Source organism: Eupeodes corollae, chromosome 2 (assembly GCF_945859685.1).
Source record: "Eupeodes corollae chromosome 2, idEupCoro1.1, whole genome shotgun sequence".
Classification (NCBI taxonomy): domain Eukaryota; kingdom Metazoa; phylum Arthropoda; class Insecta; order Diptera; family Syrphidae; genus Eupeodes; species Eupeodes corollae.
Window position 1 is genome coordinate 57,441,999 of NC_079148.1, and position 19,340 is coordinate 57,461,338.

The window sequence follows — 19,340 nt, forward strand, 5'->3', positions numbered from 1 at the left end:
GTAAACAAGCTGCATTTTCTTCCTGTGGTAGCCCAACAGATTGTTGACGGTTATTATGCTCACAAGTAATCGTAGAGAATTTTTGTCGATGTGCATAGATGAACCGGATCCTGTTTTCTCAAATTAGGGCCACAGAATTTGATGGCTTTGGCGCAAGTTTCAAGGCTTTTTTTATCGTTTGTTGGTTTCCTGGAGTATTGCGTTCGCAAGATGATTGATCCAGTGCTGCATCTTTCCTAGCAAGTTCGTGAGCTCTCTCATTCCCAGGCATATCACTGTGACCTGGTACATAGCAGAGTCTTATGTTATGCTGTGAGCTTAAAACCAATTGTTCTTGGGATTTTAAGGTTAACTTGATGAATGGTTTTCAATGACTAAGATGAACCCAGGAATAAATAAAGTACATTTTGGCACTAGATAACTTAGAAGAAAAGTCATCTATTAAAAATGCTTGTTTTTGATAGCTTGCTAGGGTTATCAATTTTGCGGTTTCACAAACTAATGTAAATAGAATACAATTAAATATTTGTTTCCACGTTATTTCATAATTATTATAAAGCTTAAATGTTGATATTATATGTGAAATACCACATCATTTAAATGACCACCACGCGAATTGTTTCAACCATTGTTTATTTTGAGATAATTTTTGACTAATTTTTCACACATATTGGAGGGTATCTCACCCAAAATTTGACGAATATTAGTTTTGAAGTGCTCAAGAGATAAAGGTTAATCTGCATAAAAATTGTCGTTCGCATATCCCCACAAAAAAAAGTTCGGCGATGTCAAATCGCATGATTTTGGTGGTCAGTTGATTTCGAAACAACGAGAAATTACGCGGCCAGGAAATGTCTCTTGCAATAAAACCATCTTCACTCGAGTTGTGTGGCATGTGGCACCGTCTTGTTGAAACCACATATTTTCCGAGTCGTATTCAGGAAAAAAAAGTCGGTTATCATGTGACCCTAACGCTCCGAATTCACGTTGACAGTCGTTCAATCGTCGTTTTCAAAGAAGTAAGGTCCAATCAAAATTCCGGACCAAAGAGCACACCAACCAGCGACTTTTTGTGGATGTAATGGCCTCGTCGCTGAAGAAAATTTTGTTCGAAAAATCGGCGTCCACCGTATGAACTGGATAGAGGTGTAGATTGAAATGCAAAATAAGCCATAAAGTGGGGTCTACCACGATATCTAGAAATTAATTATCTAGAAAGTAAAAATCTCGAATATGAAAATCTCGAAAACAAAAATCTTGAATGGAAAAAATCTCGAAAACAAAAATCTAGAAAATAAAATCTCGAAATGCCAAAATCTAGAAAAAAAATCTCGAATGGAAAAATCCAGAATGTATGTCGAGCGAATTTTTAACGTTGCCTCAAAAATTCAAACATACATTCTGGATAACTTACTGCTTCTTAACAAACTTAAAGTTGACAAGTAAAGTTATCAATCATACAATTGCACATTGCTACACAAATGCACCTTTCTTATTGTTTGCAAAAATTTTGTTTCTTGCTCAGAAAACTGCTGTATTTGTGTTTTATTGACTTTTAACTGTTAAAAATACAAAAAAAAAAATCTCGAATTTATTTTTTTTTTCGAGATTTTTTTCTAGATAGAGTCTTTCGAGATTTTTGTTAATTCTGGATTTTTGTGGATTCGAGATTTTTGCGTTCTAGATAATTTTTTTTTATTTTCGAGATTTTCGACATTCGAGATTTTTGGCATTCTAGATTTCGTCATTCAAAATTTTTGCAAACAATAAGAAAGGTGCATTTGTGTAGCAATGTGCAATTGTATGATTGATAACTTTACTTGTCAACTTTAAGTTTGTTAAGGAGAAGTAAGTTATCCTGAATGTATGTTGGAATTTTTGCGGCAATGTTTAAAATTCGCGGGAATTTTGAACATTGCCTCAAAAATTCAAACATATATTCTGGATGTTTGCATTCGAGATTTTTTTTTTTTCTAGATTTTGGCATTTCGAGATTTTATTTTCTAGATTTTTGTTTTCGAGTTTTTTTCCATTCTAGATTTTTGTTTACGAGATTTTTACTTTCTAGATAAATAATTTCTAGATATCGTGGTAGACCCAGTTGGATGATTACCTATACCACAATCTTCTCTTAGAGCACGATATGTGTCTGTGGCAGAATCACTATTTTTGTAGTGCGTTTTAAGAATTTACATATATGCGTTGTACAATAATTACGTTATCCATTTTCGTAAATGCAAAACTTTCGAATATATATTATCTTATTTTGAGATATTTCGAATTCCAGCTCTGTACTTTTTAAACCGCAAAATGGATAACCCGTTATTATGCACCTAAATATTCTGAGAAAATAAATAAAGAAAATATTATTTTTATGTTTTACGAGTCATTTGCTCAGTCAAAATTTTATTTAATTTCGTTTACGTACTTAACAAAATAATTAAAAAAAAAGAATTCAACATATCATTTCTAAAATATTCTAGCAATTTCTTTCCTCCTGTCTTCTTTTTTTTAATAATAAGTATGTATGTATATAATAACTTAGTTATTTTTTTAATTTTAGTTTTAAATATTTATAATTCATTATAATTTTTGTTTTGTATATTATTTGCATATTCGATATCTCAAAATTCGGTTACATTTTTGGTTGACTTGAATTTTTTGTTTGTATTTTTTATATATACTTATGTATGTGAAATATACTTTCTACATATATATATATATATTTTTATATACTATGGTCTGTATATAATATAATAGTTATTATTTTTAATTTTTTTGTTTGTTATATGTATACGTATGCTGATAATAAATTACATTATTACGATCTACAACGGAGCTAACATTAAATGAGTTTTTTGGTTTATTTCTTTGTTATTTATTTATTATTATTTTTGTGTTTCTTATGTGATTAAGAAAGAAAAAGAATATTTAAAGTTTTTTTTTTTTTCTTATTTTGAGTTTTATTTTTTTTTCTTTATTTTCAGAACAATTTTGTAATTTATTTCAATTTTCTTTCAGAGTAATTTTAAGTTTACATTTGTTTCAAATTTTCTTTTCATTATTTTTCCATAATAATACTCAATGTGATTAAGTTAAAAAGTTTTATTTAAATAATGACTACACTGTAGTGAAATTACTAAGTATAGTAAAAATATTGTTATTTTTGTATTATGTGATTTTTTTTTAATTAAGTTTGTTTCGATATTATAGATTTCCATTTTTCATTTATGTTGAAAATCTGATAGTGACAGCTATTTGTTTTTTTTTTGACAAAGTTGATGTTTTGGTAACGAAATTGTGTTTAATTATCTGTTTTTTTTTATAAGAGTATTAAATCCTGTCTAAAAGAAAAGCAAAACCAGTAAAGTCCGATCAAAATGTTTGCTTGTTGTAAATAATTCAGAAAACACTTCTGATATTCATTTGAATGTAGCTGGATAAAAAAAGTTTGACAAACAAAAATTGAAAAAAAAACTTCCTTAAACTTCCTGCACATAAAAGTATTCAAATTTGGAAACAAAATTTGTATTTAATGGAATTTGTAGGGCATCTTGCCCGCTAGGTGATTTGAGCTTTTAGTATACAGTAAACGGTTTGTGAACAGGTGTTTTATTGAAACAAAAGGAAGCGACACAAAAACTGCAACCTATCCATAAACAAGTTTAACACTGCTAATCGAAGTCTTATCTTGTAATATCTTGTAACAAAATTGAATTCTTATTCTTCAGTTTCTGACTTCTTATTACATTTTAAATAAATTATTTATTTTTTGGCACATTTTATAATTTTTGTGTGCAAAGAGGCAAAAAGTCAGTGATTTGCGTATGTAGTGAACTTAGTGAACTTTTATTTTAACGAACGATTACTGTCAAGTTGATGGGGAAAGAATAAATTAACATTTAAAAGCAAGATCTTTAGAAGAAAACAGTAAAACAAATCTACATAAAACGTTCAAAATAAATATTGTAGATTTTTAGAGGGCATGGCAGCCATTTTTTTGACTACGATTGTTTAAAACCACAATTATAAGCTAACATATAAACAAAGACAAACGATTACTCGGAATAACATGAACTTGGTGGCAGAATTAAGCTATCGATTTACGAGAATAAACAAATAAATATGTTTTTTGTTTTTATTTTTCAATTTTAAATGTATTACACCCGATGATGGAGAAACATCCCCGAAACTCGTCGTAGATTTAGAATATAAAAATCAAAACATAAGTTGTAACATTAAAAATTAAAAAATTAAAATAAAAACTAAATAACTTATAGTCATTTTTTTATTTTCGTAAAACTAAGCTACAACTTGGAGACAAGTAAACCACATCATATAAGCTATCGACCTCAACTCTTCGTACAAAGTTTCTTAAAATTCAAAATGATTCTCTTTTTAACAAAGTAAAATAACAACACACCTAAGTTTTTCAATTAGGAAACTCTTTAAACAAATTTAAAAAAGCACGTATACGTCAAAGTGTATAATTCTGGATTGTTTGAGGAAAATCTTCATTTCCAATAAGATAAACCAACAGACTTTGCACAAGCGAGATACAAATATTTCACGCATCGGGTGTGACTTCAATTAATTAAATAAACCTTTGGTCTAGATTTTTGTATTGACTTTTTTGGACAGCATAATTCGGTAGCAATATAAAGTTTAATAAAAGTTGAAACTAATAAAAATACAATTAAAACACAATAAATAACACTATTAATTAAGATGTCTTACAATCTGTTTTAGATTTATTTAAAACATAAAACAAAAAATCAAGATGTGTTTTCTGGTCCAAGGAAAATATGGTATGGATGTGAAAAAAGAAAATATGAAAGATATTAGAGAACTATAGGGGCCTTAAAACTTTTGACAACACAGTCCCACATCGCTTTTCTTTAAATATTATTCGAAAAGTCAAATGAATTTGAATAGCTTGCTTAGATCTTGTTCGTCAAGCTCTGTTTAAATCTTAATTTGGAAATACAGTCCAACAATCGTAAAGGAAAAAAGTCTTTCGTCAATCAATGAGTAAACTAAGAAGATAATAATTGCAGTTGGAACTTCTTCTCACTTTCCCAATTTCTTTTCATACCATAATTAAATGATAACATACTTTTTTTGAAAAAGAATGATTAATTCCTCTTGTATAGCAAATTTAACAATAACACATTGATTCATGTTTCATATTAAGAATTATTGAGATTTGTTCTTCATATTTTTTAAATTATGGAAGTAATGTTTTACTTAAATCGTCCCTAATGTTTGTCTTTTTATAAAATCAAAGCGAATAGAAATAAATAAATAATATTTTCATTTAAATCTTAAGCTAGCAAATAACATTTATGTTTTGTATTTTTCTAATATATTATATATATATATTTATATTTTTTAAATATCAATTATTAAATAATTACTAATTTCAGTCAAAAATATTAATAACCACGCAATCAAATTTAACTTAATAATTAAATTAATAAATTATTTTGAAAAATATAACATAAATAATTGCAAACAAAAACTAATTTTGATTACTTTCTGATGCCATCTTCTTTTTTCTTTTTAAATTTAAGACCACTTCTTCAATTAAATTTAATACAATAATAATACTAAGTAAATATATATAATATATAGTATTTATTTTTTTGTTTAATTTTTGCATTGTTAAATATTTGCAATATAACATAAGACATCTACAATTCACTCATCAATGATTAAAACTAGCGATTAAATTAAGCGTTTATTTTGTTTTTTTTTTTCTTTACAAATAAAATACATATATATTTAATACTTTTGCACTAATAATTTGAATAAAAAATATTCATCAATTCTTATATAATTGGTTGTTTGGTTTCAATTTTTTTGTTTTATTTTTTTTACAAAATCTACTTAGTATTAAGTACTTAAGCATTGAAAAAAAATATATAAGTATGTATATGAATTGTTTAGCAATAAAATTGTATCAATGGAATCTCATATTTTTAATGCACCAACATTGCGTTGTCAAAATCAAACCCGTTGTTTTGTTGTATTAATTTTTAAAATTTACAAACAAATAAAACTTAATCACTGGTTTTGACCCTTTAAACTATCTCCCAAAAGTGGATTCTATATTTTACATGGCTTGAGGCCCTTTCTTGTTATTCATTTTGTTTTTTATGATTCCTCGGGCGGTGTTCATATTAGGTATGTTCATTTTTGAAGGAACCAGAACTACTAGAATCCTTGTTGCAAGCTTTTGTTGACGTGGACTGGACATGGCTCTTTAACGATTGCATCAAAAATGTTGCCGCTATTTAGTGGAGTTGTTTTTCTGTCAGGATATTTATTTGTTTACAATAATCATACCCTTTTGTTTTTCTTTTGCATTTTGTCACAGTTTAAGGGTTTTACATTTTTATTTATAACAACTTATTTAAAATTCTTAATAAATTCCTTAAACGCTGTTATTGTTTTAATAAATTTTAGTTTTTTTGTTTAAATAAATTTATTTGGTTTTCTCACTTTTGGTTGGGTTAGCTAGATCGCTATTGGGACGACTAGTCCCCTCCGGGTCATACATTCATTGCATAGAATACCGATCCTGGAGGACCTGTGGAGGTAACCGTTGTCTGATTGCAGTTGGGCATTTGTTGCTGCTGCTGCTGTTGTTGCTGTTGTAGTTGTTGCTGTTGTTGTTGCTGCTGTTGTTGAGTTGGTTGTTGGTTGGCTTGCGATGTTGGAGATATAATACCCTTGCAGTCAGTGTGCGAAACAGCTGCAGCACCTTCTGGAACACCACGTTCACTGAAGCCCATACTGCCATCTTGCGGTATACTATATCGGGGAGCTAGTACACGCTGCTGAGGTTGTTGTTGTGATGGTAGGTGCTGTTGTTGTTGATGCTGCACATATTGTTGAGTACTATGGCCACGTCCAGCAACTACATGCAATTGCATAGCAGGTAGAGCATAACTAATGGGAACTCGGATAGTTTGTTGAGTTACCTGAAGTAATTGAAAAACGGACAATACAATTTTTTACTTGTTCATAAAAATATCAGAAACTCTGAGAACTTACCTGTTGATATTCGAGAATATTTTGCCTCTGAATTTGAGCTACTTTTGGGTCAACGGTTGTTGCAGCAAACTGCGAGTAAGTTTCAGCATTGCACGGTATAAGCACCATTGTCTGATGATAGTTTCTAAGCGGTGGCGGTGACTCTGGTCGGCGAGTAGGACTTCGAGCATAACGTCCATATTGTTCCATTGTGACACAATTCTGATACATAAGAGTCTCTTCTTGACCCTGGAATGTCTGTTGGAATACCGTTGGCATGGTGTGGTAATAGCTTGGATGAATATTGCCATCCATGGGAATGCGTTGTTGCTCCGGATCACCATAGAAACTCCAGGTTCGTTCGGTTTGTTGTTGTGATATAGCTGTGCCAGCTGGAATCTGTTGCTGCTGTTGTTGTTGCTGTTGTTGTTGCTGCTGTTGTTGTTGGTTCTGTGGTTGGACATTTTGAATTTGTTTATTTATGGAGCTGCTAGAAGCTTGTTTTGGCAATGTGTAGGATTTAATAGATGTATTACTCTGCAGTTACAAAAAAAACAATGTTAACATTTGAAAAGATCGTTGGCCTATTTCAACGTACCTGTAAACTTGGCATTGTTTTACTTAGCTGATCTTGCATTTGTTGCAGAATCTCATTGGTCGAACTGAACTTTGGTTTGATGCCACGCACAGAAGGTCTCTTATTAAAGCCATAGTCATTTTGCTCGTCATCGTCTGAGCTTGCATTGGAGGTTTCGTTGGTGTAGCGTTTTTTGATTTTATCAGTGCGATTGGATTCTTGCTGAGCGAAAGCAGCTAGCTCATCTTGTTCCTGACCTGGTGTACCGGCAATAACGTCGGGAGCCACTTTTCTCATCTCGTCGTTGCATAATATCGGCTCCATGTCACTCATGTTGTACTGAGCAAAATGTGTATTAGCTGGAGAATGTCCTTCGCCGGCCGCCAAGGTGTAATAGGAAGAGAGGTCATCTTTTTGACCAGCAACGCAGGCGGTAAGAGGAGCAAGTGTAGACAGGAATTGTCTCTTTGGTTCTGTTTGGCGTGGGGGAGTTCGATGAATTTGTGTATGAACGACAGGAACTTGAATACCCATACCCAAGTCGGGAGCTGCTGGGCAACGACATTCCTGAAAAATAATGCAGAACAAATTTGCACACATTTTTAGCAAATGATCATTTTTATTTTTCAAAAACACGAGTAAATAAATGACACTCTTGAACTCTTGAATGCCTTAAACACCATGCAAATCCACAATAATAACAAATTTGTTTTAATATACAAAATAGGACAAACCTTTACCTGAGGTATAATGACAATTGGATTCTCCTCCATTTCCATAATCTTCTCCTGCTTCTTATCCCTATTGAATATGTCGGAAATTTTCTTATACGCAGATGATGAACCACTGGAAGAGCTGGAAACCGAAGAACTTGGTGAGAAACTTTTATCGTTGGAATATTTTTGATTTGGATTTTCTTCCCCAGTTGGACTATCCCGATGAGCAGCTGGTTCGCCATTATATAAATTCATTTTGCCATTTTCATCGTTAGAGTCTTGACCTGGATCTTCGTTCGATTCATCAATGTCACATGTCAATTGCTTGATACGTTCTTCAAGAGAAATATCTGATTTGATTGCTTTTTTTCTAAAATGAGAAAGAAAAAGTATAAATAATTAATAGAATTGGCTGAGGAAATTTATTTCTATTTAGTTTTTCTTACTTTATCAACGACCTTCTTAGGATATTCCTTTCTATACTTCTACGCACCGAATCCGTATCTCCTGGATTACCACCAACCATATTTGGCAGTAAATTACCAGCACGTTTCGATTCATCAAAAGCTCGCAGAGCCTCATGTGTTAACATGGACGATGTTTGGTGCACAGAACTCGGGAAGAGCTGACGTACAGCTGAATTTGGTCGCAGAGCATTTGTGAACAAAGTCGAATGTTTCTTTATAGGAATTAATTCGTTAATTTGGCTATCGTGTTCGGGACTATCAGGAGCGGCTTGGCCATCACCATCACGGGAAATAGCTAAAGCATCTTCTGTTACAAAACGAACAGATCTTTTGGCATTTGCGTCATCTTCGGAGGAGGTGTTCATATCATCGGACTAAGAAAATAAAAATTAAATTTTAATTAAACATGTTAAGTAGTTGTTGAATGTTAAATTAAATTCATAAAAGTTCCCCATTTAATTTAAGATTCGTATATTGGCAAAGACAAGATGAACAATTGAAGTTCAAAGTAATTTAGGGTAAAACTACTTCATTAAAACTCTATTTCAGACCAATTTTTTTAAAAAAATTATTATTATTAAAGCTTAGGTGGTGATAAGAATAAAATTTAAATCATATTAATGTAATAGTTAAAATGCTAAAAAAAGTGATGAAATGGAAATCAGTGAATCAACTTAAAGCTTAGAGGAATTTTTTGAGACGAATTACTGAGACTCTTAGAAGTTAACAATTCACAACATTCGAGAAGCGGTGGAAGATTTAAAGGAACAAAATATTTCCTTTTAAAGTGGCATCCACATTATAATAAACAATCAAACTAAGGCCCGAATAAGCTAACATATTTATATATTTTTCAACTTAACATTTTTTAATAAGGTTTCTGAAACAAACAAAATAAGTTCTTCATTTATATCTGTCTACAAACTCAATTTTTATATAAGGTATGTTCTTATAAATAAAAGTAAACTCATTCTTATTGTACTGTCCTAGGGAAATTATCATTATAATAAATTAGGTGGCGCAACACTGTGTTGAGAACAAGTGATTAGTGACTTTCAACTCGCAAAACATTCCTGTATACGAGTACTGTTGTCAGGAATAAAGGGGACCTTACATTTCAAGCCGAGTCGGAATAGCTAATTTGAGAAAGCACTTTTCATGTCAAGAATTACCTTTAAGAATTTGTCAATTCCTTGGAAGAGGCAGTACCCCTGAAAAAACTTAAGATGGAACAAGCAGGGACTGAACCCATGACCTCTGGCATGACAGTCCATGATTCATGGTTTAAAATTGGAAAATGGACGTAAAATTTGTCAAACCTAGGCATGATTCGAATATCGATGGAAATAAATACAGATACTGAAGACATCGTTATTAACAAATAGCAAAAAGTGCCCCACGTAAAAAGTTATTTAGTTTTTTATGTCGAAAAATTCCGTTTTGAGATTTAAAATTCAAACCGGTAAATACTACAAATACATTTTTCAATCGGACTGTTTTGATAATGAGATTTACAAGTTAGTATTTTCAAGAATGTAAAATTTCGAAAAATTCTAATATTGGTCAAAATAAGTACAGACTAGTACAGAAAGTTCTTAAAAATTCCAAATGAGCACATACAGGTATTCAAGTTTTTTTTTAGTAGAACTAAAAATTTATTTGATTAATTTTGAACTCTAGACATTTTTTGTATTTATATAAATTATAAATATTAAAGTTTAAAGTCGACAAATTTCAGAATTTCTCTCCCTTTTTGTTAAAGGTTGCACAAAGCGTATGTGTTTTATATTGAGCCCTTTATAGTGATTCTGAATCCTAGTTTAACGCTAAGATTACTTACAACCATGAAAAACTTACAAATCAAAAAATACAACCTTTGAACATCGAAATTCGGTGCTTTAACTAAAGGTCCGTAGTGGAAATAGTTACAAAAAAAACTAATTTTTTTAAATGGTCATAGTTTTAAGTATGTTGATTGTATGAAATAGAAATTATTCATTTCTAAAAACGCAGATGAATTTGATGTCGAAAATTCCTTATTTTTGGGGTTTTGACGAAGTTTAATTTTCAAACTTGTACCGCTAACTAAAAGCAATGAACCTATATTTGTAGAAATAAATATGGTCTGAAACAGTTTCCCAGAAGAAACTTAAACGAAGGGATTAGTTAGGAAGTTTAATGACGAAAACGAGATTTTCAAAAGTTCGACAATTTATACTGGTTTAAGTCCAACAAAGCGTTAATTCGGCGAGACTTTTCACAGTCTTTTTACAGACTTAACAATATCATTTATCATAATGCAAAACTTAATATGGATTCAAACCCAGTTAATAGTAAATAGTTTACATAAGATCACTTATATATTTTTTTAATTTATTTGTTTCTTTTATTTTTTATAAATTAACTAACAAAAGGGAAGCCACTGCTGCTCTACACAGAATGAGAAATAAAACAATCCAAATTGCAATATAGCTGTCAAATCGATCTAAAGCAAGCACAAAGTAACATTTCAAATTTCCTCATAAGAGTATATTGTTTCTATTCAATATGCCAAAGTCGTCACGACCGAACGCATGATTGTGGTTTAGTTTTTATAGCAATATTTTGTTACGTGCTTCTTGTTTAGAAAAAAGTCTAACCCTCGTTTGTAGGCATTTTATGAGAGTCAAGATGAAGAATTTTATTTTTTAACTCGACCCATTTTACGAAGAAAATATAAAACTCAAAACAAAAATCTTAGAATACAAATAAAACAATACAACTACAGTTATTACTTGAAGTGCTTTTAGATAGAAAGTATAGAAAGTACCGTTTAGAAATAATATCCGAAAAATCCTTATTTTCGACACTTGGCGTTTTTGACGCTTGCTTGTAGAATAAATAGTTACTTAAATTATTTTGAAGTACATGTCATGATCTATAAATTCTAGCTGAAATCTTTTTTGCAGCATTTACCATTCAAAAGTCACAGAAAAGAAACCTTAATAACGCTTTATGCATACGTGGGAATTTCGGGGAATTTTTGACACTTTTTTAAATTGATATTCTCAGTGTCATCGATGTGCGACTGATTTCGAAATGCAATGTCGTTTTTGATTGCAATTCATGCAAGAGGTCTTGCGTTCGAACCCTGCTTGTGCCATCTAAAGTGTTTTTCATGGGTAATTACTCTTGCGCGAGGAATTGACAAGAGAATTCTTGTCATGAAAAGTGCTTTCCCAAATAAGCAATTCCGATTCAGCTTAAAACAGTAGGTCCCTCCATTAATGACAACAGTACTCGCACACAGGAATGGTTGAGAGTTGTAAGTCACTAGGCCCTAGTTCTCAACGGACTGTTGCGCCACCCAATTTATTTATTTTATAGTAGTCATTATGAAAAATACATTATTTTATTGAAGCTGAATTTAAAGAAAAAAATCAAATCAGTACTTTCATATTTCCGAAGTTTTAGGAGCCAGTTATAGCTATTATTGAAATCGATCCGGAAACATTTTTGAATCGATATTTGACGGTGTTTCTCCTTGATTAAAAATACAAATTATATATATAAATTGTTTTGAGGAAAAAAAGTGTAATTGCATATTTATTTTTCTATTTTCCGGACGAAAATTCGTTTTCCTGAACAGCTGATAATTTTATTTTTAAAAGTGGAACGAATTGTTCCACTGATTTGAGTTCCAATTTCACACAATTTCAATGACAGATTTCTGTCAGTAAAAATTTATCGGTGGCTTTCAATCAGGAAATTTTTTTCAATGGCAGAAATTTTAATGATAGCTATAAATGACCTAACAAAAAAGTTTGAATGTGGTGCCTTAAAAAAGGAAATCTTGGGTATATTAAATAAATTTCTTGAATTTTCAAACTACTTTACATCCGTAGAGAAATGTACAAGGAAACGGCTCCTGCAAAATTGTAGTTTTCTTATTTCCTAAATTTTGTTAACAGCCCTTTATGTTTCTAATTTTGTATTGTTTTCCAGTGATTCATAGCAAAAGTGAGTTTTTGCACACAACTAGAACAACTTAAACATTTGAAATTGATAGTTTCACAGTGGCAAATTTTAAGAGTTTTATCAATTTATATTTGCTAAGTTTTAAAGTTCTGCAAAAAGTATTGAAAATTTGCATGTAGGCGGAAAAAGTAATGCATCAAAATAAAAACAATAAACTTTCTAATATAGTTGTTTTTTTTTCCTTTTTCCCATATTTCCGCATATTTTTAAACTTTCAACTTTTCAGTCACATCATTTTTGAGACCTTAAAGAATTTGTGAAATTTTCAAAATTTATTTTGTTGCATTACTTAGGGCTGTATTTTTAGTTTTCACATTTTCTACGTGATATATTCTCAAAAAATAAATTACAAGTCTCCTTTTACTCTTTTTTTACTGCGCATTCTACTGTGATAGCTGGTGAATTTATTTTCCTAGCTCAATAAACTTCTCACTTAGCACAAATTTGCATCATTACCTCCTACTCAATTTTTCTAATTGCTTCCTTAAAGCTTAAACTAACATTTAATAGGGTACTCATAATCCCTTGAGTTTCCTTTTAATTATTCAAACAAAAAATCACTGTGTAAAATTTTAATCAAATCCAAATCACTTTCTAAAAATAAACAAACGGGAAATCGACAAGTTCAAGGATTTCAAGGCTCAATCAATTTACTAATTAATAATTTTGTTATACCCTACATTACCTACATTACCAGTTGGTGCCAAATTGAAATTGAAATTGAAAAGCAAGTCAATTTATCGATTGTTATAGAAATAGTTCAGCAAAGTTAATGTAGGTACATATTCATTCATCAATAAAAGCCAAATCAAATTTATTGAATAGTAAAAATAAATGATTGACAAATGGATCTAATGTTTCTAGTTGAAATGCATATATACAAAGTTAAAATTTTTTAATAAAATATTGTTCCGGGTGTTAATTACTTATAGCATTTCTGTGTTTTGCTTTGCTTCTGCTAAAATTTGTCTAACTAATTAAACGGTGTCAGAATCAAAACTCATTCTTCTTCTATGTATTTTTTCGTGTATATCCTTGATGGTGAATTTTAAATAACTGAAAATTTCTAAGTTGAACATTTCATGGCTTCCACTTTGCTGCATAAACACAAAAAAACACACAGAAACACATCAAAACTAAAACGACGACGGCGAACGACAACACTAAACGAAACGAAACCAAACGAACCCACCATTTCAATCTCAAACTTTTCTTCTTTCCTACACTCACCAAAGACCCCACCCCTTTTTGCTTTCTCATCCCCCAAAAGAACAACCTTTCCTGATTATCCGTTCTTGTGGAAAATTGCGAAAATCCTGCTGAGAGCCTCCGGCAAACTTCTAGTCATATTTTATTTCTTCTTCTGGTTGGCGCTGATGTCGCGTTAAAAGAATTTTTCCCAACACTTCTCTACCCGTTTACCCTCTCTTATAACTTTTTATTATATATTTGGCGGTGGTAAATTAAGACAGGAGCGAATTTACATGATGCGATGTAATAGGGATTTTAAAATGTCCAATATTCATTCTACCATAGTTTAACTATGGGTAAATCATTAAAAGCTTCTTTTAAACGAGTTCTAATTGTAAAGTCCTCTATTTAGTACGGGTTATGTATTTGAGCCTTATAAATATTTTACTTTTAGTTTATCTACCAAAATCAATCTATAGATATTAAAATTAATTCCTATTTTACTTCGTGAAAATTAGAAAACTTAAAAATACTTATCCACCATATTTAATTATTTCTATTTATTTCTTTATTTATTTTTTTAGGAATAAACATTATGTGGAGAAGGTCTGAGCAACCTGAGATTTGCAGATGACATTGTTTTTCTTTCCGAAACACCAGAAAATATGGAACAAACGTCGAAAGAACTTTCTACCGACGCACGGACGTACAACGAACAAATGGAATCAATTTTGGAATGTAAAATAGATTTTGAACTCAATGTAACAATACTTCCTTGGAATTATTTTACGGGCGATTTATCAAGACAAGTCGATCAGCGTTGTGAACATAATAATTCAGCGAAAAAGCCAATTCTTAAACAACTTGAAAAGTTTTTCCATCAAAATAAGGAATTGGTTGCTTTATTCACAACCGAAGTACAAAGGCCAAGACGTTGCGGCTGGCATTTCCAATGTCACCGAATTAATCTCAAGGACAGTCTCTTATTGTTAGGTAATTATACCAAATCGAAGTCAACATTTATAGTTAAGAAAGGACAACGTCTGTCGGGCCCAGTATTATCTTATGAAAAGCGGTTAAAACAGGTGTTTAAGGTTTTATTAAGCGGATCAAATCAAATGTGAATTGATACTCTCAAAAACAAACGAATACATGAGTTCCGGGAAGAATATATGTTTGCTTCTGTCTTTTCTTGATTGTAATGAAACTAGTAAGGGAATGGCTCTTGGTCATTTTAGGAACCATATTCATCTACAAATTAGCAGAAGATCAACCATAATTGAAGTGTCAATTAAGTGCAAATATTTATTTGCTATGTTTCTAAATAGATATGAAAAAAGTTTTACACGTTATTGTGATAGGTACCACATTAATCTAGAGAATTACTTCCTACTAGTCTAGAATGATTTTAAGATTTTTATAAAGCAAAGAAGATATTTGATACCCTTATAAGCTAGTTCATTGGGATTATCAAAAAGGTAGTCTCCCAGATGAAGTCTGCGCCTTAGTGAAAGAGCAGGTGAATGTTAAATTGCTGCACCATCTCTACAAGAGACGATCGACAATCGATCGACAGTCTTAGGCCCAAACAAAATTGAAAGGTTAAGCATTATCAATTTCAAAGTAGTAATAGTTTACAGAACTTCAAACAGGAATTAGAATATTACAAAGTGATTTTTTTTAATCCTTGTTGAAACTTACTTACATTTTTCAAATATTTTTTACTAGATTGATTAAACCATAACTGAGCTAAGAAATATTGATTAAAATAAATAGAGGGATGCAATATTTCAACATAATGTTTACATAATATAAGTTTCACTACAGTTTGCTGTTAAATTAAGTCCAATAATAGAACTCTTACACCTAAACTTACTTAAAATATACTTTAACTGCTTTATGGCTGAAAGACAAACAAACTTCAGCTTCGGCTTCGCCTGACGTTCGCGAGTTCAGACATAGGAATTTAATGCATGGTATCACAATGAAGCTTCGACCTCACGTTTCATTTAACAGTCGTAAGGAAATAACGTAATGTTACGTAATGTGACTCCAAACGAAAGTTCTAGTTCGCTTCAGCTTCGGCTTCGCCTGACGTTTAAGAGTTCAGTCATACGAATTCAATGCATGCTTTCACAATGAAGCCTCGACCTCACGTTTCATTTGACATTCGTAAGGAAATAACGTGCTGAACATTTGCTTTGTTTGACATCCCAACAGCTGAAAAAAATTCAGCAAACAAAATATATTTGCTTTTGGAGGGATTCCCATTGGTTATTATAGGCTGTGTAAGCTACTTCCGTGATAAATTTAATTTTGTTTCGATTATAAACTCATATTTTATTTTGAAAAAAAAAAACAGCTGCTAATGACAGAAGTGCCATTTTAGAAATGTCATATTGGAATTGTCATTCAAAGCAACCTCGAACCAGACCCAACGTAACGCAGACGAAGCCGAAGCTGAATCGTGTTTGTGTTTCAACCATTAGGATCCGGATATAATAATAATACAGCAATCATTATTACATCTCCCTCTTTCAAGATATTTAATGCTTTTCAAAAACCATTCTCCAATTTCGTAAATTAGAATGCCCAGTTTTTAAAATTAATATTAAGCTATTCAAAAACTGTTCACCCTTTTCGTAACTTTGTGATTATCCTAGTTAGATCTCGACATAGGTTATGTATACGTTTGCTAATTTCAAAGTCCGCTCATGATTACGTAAATAAATAGAAAGTTTTAACGTTTAAAACTCATAACACAGACTGATTGTTCTATCGAAAAACGCCGTGCCGCACCGTGCCACTCCACGCTGCTGAGTATACTTTCTGAAGGACAAGTGGAAATTTCCTATAGAATTGTGTTAGTGTAGTGTATTATGTAATGCATAAGTTCCAATCCCAAAAAGAAAAGATTTTGTTTTATATTTCAAAATCTCAAAATCAAGCTAGATTGGAATTGCTGCGCTGTTGTTCCAATTTATTTGCGGACGAATATTTGTCAAACAGAAAATCTCTCTTTTCTCGGACTTGATCCTTGTTCTTTCTGTATAATATGTACGAGTACCTATTCTATACGAAAAGATATAAGATGTTATCTTTTTGGGTTACATAAATCTTTCTTACATCACATCATGTTTAACACTTTCTTCTTTGCAAACAATCAATGCTAACGGGAGGGGTAGGGGGTGGAGTGAGTGGTGGGCCTTAATGGTAATATGGCGTATCTGTTTTATCAATCGAGTAATTTCATCGTAATGATGCTCCTTTTTGGTCCTTTTCTTCGGAACATCACGGCTCTTTCAACTACAGCTGATGTGATGTGAGTGCCGTAGACGGTATAGTTTGGTTTGGGTCTTTTTTCTGCCCGTTTAACACGAAAATCATATGTCAAGTGGAAATGGTTTTGATGTCAGGTCTTGGTTTTTATCCGTCAGCAAATGTGTTGTGAATAAACGAACGGGCCGAGCCGGGCTGGGACAGGCCAGGCCACACAACGAACGACATATATTGGTGCATTTTCATTCGTATAGATGTACAAGGCACTTTTGGTTGAATGTTTGTATGTGTGTGGGCTAAGTGCTTTTGGATAATATTTTAATTTTTAAATAGAATACACTCGAATCCACATTGCCCATACCGCCTTATAGCCACATCGGATGTCCTCAGAGCTGGGTTTGTGTAAATAATGACCCAGATATTGATAAAGGCCATATTATAGCCCACATACAGTTTTCTTTCTCTGTTGTACCTATGCCTATATTGATGCGGCTTCACTATATTTCGACTTTTGATACAAAGTTGTGTATTTTCAAAATTGACTTAAATATAGTTTGATATATGTGTAGTGAATGTGTATATATTAAATTTGAAAAAAGCCATTGGGTTTTCATTTCAAAACTCAAAAGGCTTACGGTTGGTTGCTGATGATGGGCTCCTTTCAATATATACCTATACTCGTATAGATGCGATATTTAGTTTGGAAATTGCTTTTTCTTATACCTTTTCTCTCAACCTAATGACAATTAGATTTTCACAAAAGACTTCAAGAATAAGAGTTTATCATAAAGCCCACCAGGCGAACTTCTTTGATTTTATCTATGTACCTTTTAATAAAATGTATTTATATATATACAATGTATATTATACATTTTGGATAAAATCCTTTAAGGCTTTATTGTAATCTCTTCAAAATATAAATAATTTAGGAATAGTACCTATAAGATTTTACTTGTCATTTGTCAAATCACATTTATATTTAAAGTTTTTCTTGCTTAAATTCTAGAATCTTAAGACCAGATTTATACTTGAGATTAAAAGTCTTTACAACATTAAAAATATAGCAAAAATATATGTTTTTTAATTGAAAAAAAATGTAAGAAAATATATGTATATTTTTCTGTGTGATAGTTCACACAGTTCTGTCTCTAAATTCTGAAGCTGTTTTTTGAAAAGCTTTGCGATAAATACTATTGGTGTAATTAGAAGAACTTACAGTGTGCATAGTTGACAAACTAAAACCACTCGGAATTTTACATTTTTTCGGTTTACATTTTGAATGGTACTTTAGCACTTAGTGAATAGACTACATCAGCTGTAGCAAAAAGTATACGCGAAGACCGGCACGACTCGTCGTATGGAATATGGATGTCGGTCGGAGAAGCGTGCAAAGTTCAGCTCGTAGAAGAATTCATGACAGATAACTTAGAGGAGAATGGCCACTTTCCATATGTGTGCGGGCCAAGTGCGCAAAACTATGGGATTGGTAATCAAATTGATTTGTGAGGAATCGAGATATTTGAGTTTGAAGTTGGAGTAGTACAAATCAAGGAAATTTTTTTTAATCGTATCAGCTTTTTTTTTATATTATACGCGCACTCAAGGGGTTATGAATACTCTCATCATGATTAATCACAGTGTGAGCGATTAAGAAAGGAGGATAGGATTTGAAAGGAGATGAACATTGTAATGAGTGGGAAACATTGAGCCTGGTAAAGCATTCCACATTCGTGTGGTGCAACTGAAGAAAGAATCTTTGTACTTTACAGTACGTCCGAAATTGACTCTAGGGTAAACTAATGAGCATTCCTAGAAGAACGGGTATCACTAGAGAATTGTTTATGAAATTAGCGATAAAATAATGACAGGTATGAAACCTTACGAGCGACGGTGCTCGAGAGATACAAAAGTTTCAGTTAGAGAAAGGTCACCTACCATCTTTAGATCTCTCTTTTGAATACTGTCTAGGAGACTCAAGTAGGTTATAGGAGCACCTGCCCAGATATGGGAAAATGTACTCGAGTTTCGGACGAATATAGGCTTTATAGATTATAG

General features: G+C 31.7%; 1 protein-coding gene across 6 annotated transcripts in view; it reads right to left on the reverse strand.

Moving 5' to 3' along the window:
* Positions 1 to 2,366: 2,366 nt before the first annotated feature.
* LOC129944400 (uncharacterized) overlaps positions 2,367 to 19,340 on the reverse strand; it is a 104,413-nt gene continuing 87,439 nt past the window's right edge. For 4 of the 6 annotated variants that reach the window (XM_056053801.1, XM_056053799.1, XM_056053798.1 and 1 more), the window contains exons 5-9: positions 8,778 to 9,172; positions 8,350 to 8,701; positions 7,637 to 8,182; positions 7,060 to 7,575; positions 2,367 to 6,986 (exon numbers count right to left, since the gene is read on the reverse strand). In XM_056053801.1, the coding sequence (XP_055909776.1) occupies positions 6,555 to 6,986; positions 7,060 to 7,575; positions 7,637 to 8,182; positions 8,350 to 8,701; positions 8,778 to 9,172 (2,241 nt within the window). In that variant the 3' untranslated portion in view covers positions 2,367 to 6,554. The remainder of the gene's footprint in view (positions 6,987 to 7,059; positions 7,576 to 7,636; positions 8,183 to 8,349; positions 8,702 to 8,777; positions 9,173 to 19,340) is intronic. The other 2 variants (XM_056053797.1, XM_056053802.1) reach the window with 1 other exon arrangement.